General features: G+C 59.8%; 1 protein-coding gene across 4 annotated transcripts; it reads right to left on the bottom strand.

Moving 5' to 3' along the window:
- Window positions 1-600: 600 nt before the first annotated feature.
- On the bottom strand, window positions 601-3,029 carry GADD45B (growth arrest and DNA-damage-inducible, beta). 4 transcript variants are annotated; one of them, XM_011964062.1, is made up of 4 exons: window positions 2,460-3,029; window positions 2,232-2,333; window positions 1,611-1,833; window positions 601-1,371 (listed from the first exon to the last, which is right to left on the bottom strand). In XM_011964062.1, the coding sequence occupies exons 1-4, from the start codon at window positions 2,798-2,800 to the stop codon at window positions 1,258-1,260; spliced, it is 780 nt and encodes a 259-aa protein (XP_011819452.1). In that variant the 5' UTR covers window positions 2,801-3,029; the 3' UTR covers window positions 601-1,257. The 4 variants fall into 4 exon arrangements, with proteins under 4 accessions (XP_011819452.1, XP_011819453.1, XP_011819454.1 ...); XM_011964063.1 differs by having other exon boundaries at window positions 601-1,833; window positions 2,431-3,029; XM_011964064.1 differs by having other exon boundaries at window positions 601-1,833; window positions 2,228-2,333.
- Between the last annotated feature and the right edge of the window lie 6 nt (window positions 3,030-3,035).

The raw sequence follows: 3,035 nt of genomic DNA, 5'->3' as shown, positions 1-3,035 counted from the left end.
AAAAAAAAAAAAAAAAGTTCTTTTCTTTAGTGAAAAAGAGAGGCCTGTCCTGGGATGGAGAAGGCTGTGGTGGGTGCGGGGCACTCCCTGCGGAATCCTTCAAAGGAGCTCTTCCTTGCAAGCCCTAAGCTCACCTCGCTGTGTGGTCCCAGGTGCCCCATTGACCGCTCGGGACCTTGGGCTGCGGTGGCCGCCGGGGCGGTCAGGGGCTGCAGCCAGCACCCCCTCCCGCCGAAATGTCTTCCTATGTGCCCAGAGCTTAGGGCTGGCTCCTGCACAGCCAGTAACAGCGGTGGCAGGGCGGCCAGGTTTCGTAATAAACCGGTCTCTTAATTGCTACAGGGTAGGAGGAGAAGAAAAAAAAAAAAAGAGGCATAGATTTGTTGGAGTCGGTGGAGGCGCCTGCTGCAGAGAGAAGAGGTACTGTTTTTGCACGGGAGCCTGGAGCTGCTAACAGGGGCTTGAGTAACACTTCCTGGTGAGCTGGCAGGGGTTGCGGACAAGAGGTGGGGTGGGTGGGTGTGTGTGTGTGTGAAGCGTGTCCCAGGGGAGGGGGCAGGGGTCCCAGTTGTTCTCAGAAGCCGAAAACATACAAGCACCCAGAAGCTTTAGAAATTTATTACAAGGTCATCATAGTAGAAATAAAAATATAGTTATCTGTGTTTCCCATCTCTCTCTCAGTGGTTCGAGTAACAAGTGCAAGTAACAAAATAGATTGTCTCTATGATTCGCAAACTGGGAGTTCATGGGTACAGAGCAACTTCGGCCCCAGCTCCCAAGTCCCAAAGTATGGTCCTGTCCAGGGTGCAGACAAGCACCAACCAAGTTCAACCAGGTCTCTGGTCTGCAGACGCCAGCTCCAGTCTCAAGGAGGGTGAGGGTTGCAGTCAGTCTCACTCCACCCTCAAGTGGAGAGTCTGGACCCTCCGTGATAGGGAAGGCGGCAGTATGCCCCGCCACTCCAGCTTCTGCTCCATCCCAAGGCCTGAGCTCCGGGGTCCTGTCTCCTGCTGGCCTGGGTCCCCACTTCTCCTCCGTCGGATCGGCGGCCGCCAGCTCCCCGATCTCCGCCCTGGGGGCGGCCACTCACTCCCCTTCTCCTCCTCCTCCTCTTCAGTCTCCAACGACTCTGCCCCCGATGGTTTCATGGGTTGGGTTGTTTTGGGGGGGTTGTGCTGGGGGGGAGGGGGGTTCAAATATTTATTTTATTTTTTGTTTTTGGCAGCAACTCAACAGGTTCTGCTGCTGGGAAGGGCCTCAGCGTTCCTGAAGAGAGATGTAAGGCACCCACTGGTTGTTGCCCCGGCTTTCTTCGCAGTAGCTGGCTACCTCCACCAAGCCATGGCTCTTCCAGGCATCCGTGTGAGGGTTCTGTGGGAGGGGAAAGGAAGGGGTTTAGTGGGAGCCTCCCTCTCCCGGGGCCCCATGTGTGGGGAAAACAGGCAGGCTCAAAATAGCTCCCTGGGTGAGGAGGCCCCAGCCCCGCTGCCCACGGGACATGCCAAGCATGGTTGAACGCTGAGCTGTACAGGACCAGTCAGCCCGACTTTGTTGACAAACACCGGCCCAGGTGCCCGGGCGTGGCGGGGCAGGGCAGAGGCCCGACTCACCGTGACCAGGAGACAATGCAGGTCTCGGGCCTCAGTGGTGCCCTGGGTCTCGGCTGGCTCTCCCAGGAGCTGTGCCAGGCGCTGCATGCCCGACACCCGCATGATGTTAATGTCGTTGTCGCAGCAGAAGGACTGGATGAGCGTGAAGTGGATTTGCAGGGCGATGTCATCCTCCTCCTCCTCGTCAATGGCCAAGAGGCAGAGGACCACGCTGTCTGGGTCCCTGAGGGGGCCAAAGGGAAGAGGTGGGTCAGCCGGGGACAGGGGAGAGGCCACCGTGCAGGGGGAGTTTGCAAAAAAAGGAGCGTGCAAGAGCAAAAGAGAAACTGCAGGGGTGCAGGGGATTGCCTCTGCAAGCTGGTGACGGTGGGGGGCGGGGAAGGCACACGGTTCAAAGTGTGGGTGCGGGGAGACAGGCCCACAGCAGGAGGGGCGCATGCAGACGATGCATCAGGATACAGCAGCCCCCAGTCCACAAAGCAGCAGAGAAGCTCTGCATCCACAGCGGGTGGCACTTGGGGAAGTCCCAGCCCCGTGCGAGACAAGCGTGTGGAAAGCGTCCAGAGCGGAGGGGAGGTCCTGTCCCACCCGCGCCCGGCCCGGGGAGGGGGTCTGACTCACACATTCATCAACTTGGCCGACTCGTACACCCCCACTGTGAGGCGATCCTGGCGCTGAGCGGCCACCAGCAGCTCCTCCACCGCGGCGGTCACCGTCTGCATCCTGAGGCCAGGAGAGAGGGATCAGTGACCGGCGGACCACCGGGTGCTACGTTCCGCTCCCGGCCCGGTCCAACCCGACCCATCCCGTCCCAGCCGACCTCAGACGGCGGCGGCCCCGGCTACTTACTTCTGCGCCGCGTTGTCGCACGCCACGAGCTCTTCCAGCGTCATGTTGCAATTATAATCCACAGTGGACGCGGCTCCACGGCAGTCCCCAGGGAGAAATTGCAAAATCCGAGCCAGAGCCCAAAACCTTCCCACGGAGCTGGAGCTCTCGTCCAAGACCTTCGGGAAGCAGCGAAATCCTTCCAGAAAAGGCGGAAAAAAATATTGCAAAGTCCTTGGCGAAAATAATCCGGGAAGTTGCAGAAACCAACGGTAGTCCGAAGCCTCGGCGATCTGAGCCGGGAGCCTCCGGCACCGACTTTTATAGAATTGAATTCTGGGGCGTGGCCTCGGTGGAGTCATTCACCCCTCCTATTGGTGGAAGGACAACGGCGAGTGCAGACAGCTCTGCGGTTGGCCGACGGCGGGGAGGGGGCGGAGCGCCGTGTGGGGGCGCCCCACGTGGGGGCGAGAACCGGGAGGAGGGCGCGCGGGGGCCGGGTAGGTGACCGCGAATGCCAGAAAAGAAAAAAAAAAGCAGAAGTTTTTTTCTCCTGATTTCCCGGCAGCCGAGCCGCGGTTCGGGGCGCGCGCGGGA

The sequence above is a fragment of the Colobus angolensis genome, unplaced genomic scaffold (assembly GCF_000951035.1).
Source record: "Colobus angolensis palliatus isolate OR3802 unplaced genomic scaffold, Cang.pa_1.0 Scaffold64, whole genome shotgun sequence".
Taxonomy (NCBI): domain Eukaryota; kingdom Metazoa; phylum Chordata; class Mammalia; order Primates; family Cercopithecidae; genus Colobus; species Colobus angolensis.
The sequence above is the reverse complement of the archived record's forward strand: the minus strand, read 5'-3'. Positions and strand labels throughout refer to the sequence as shown.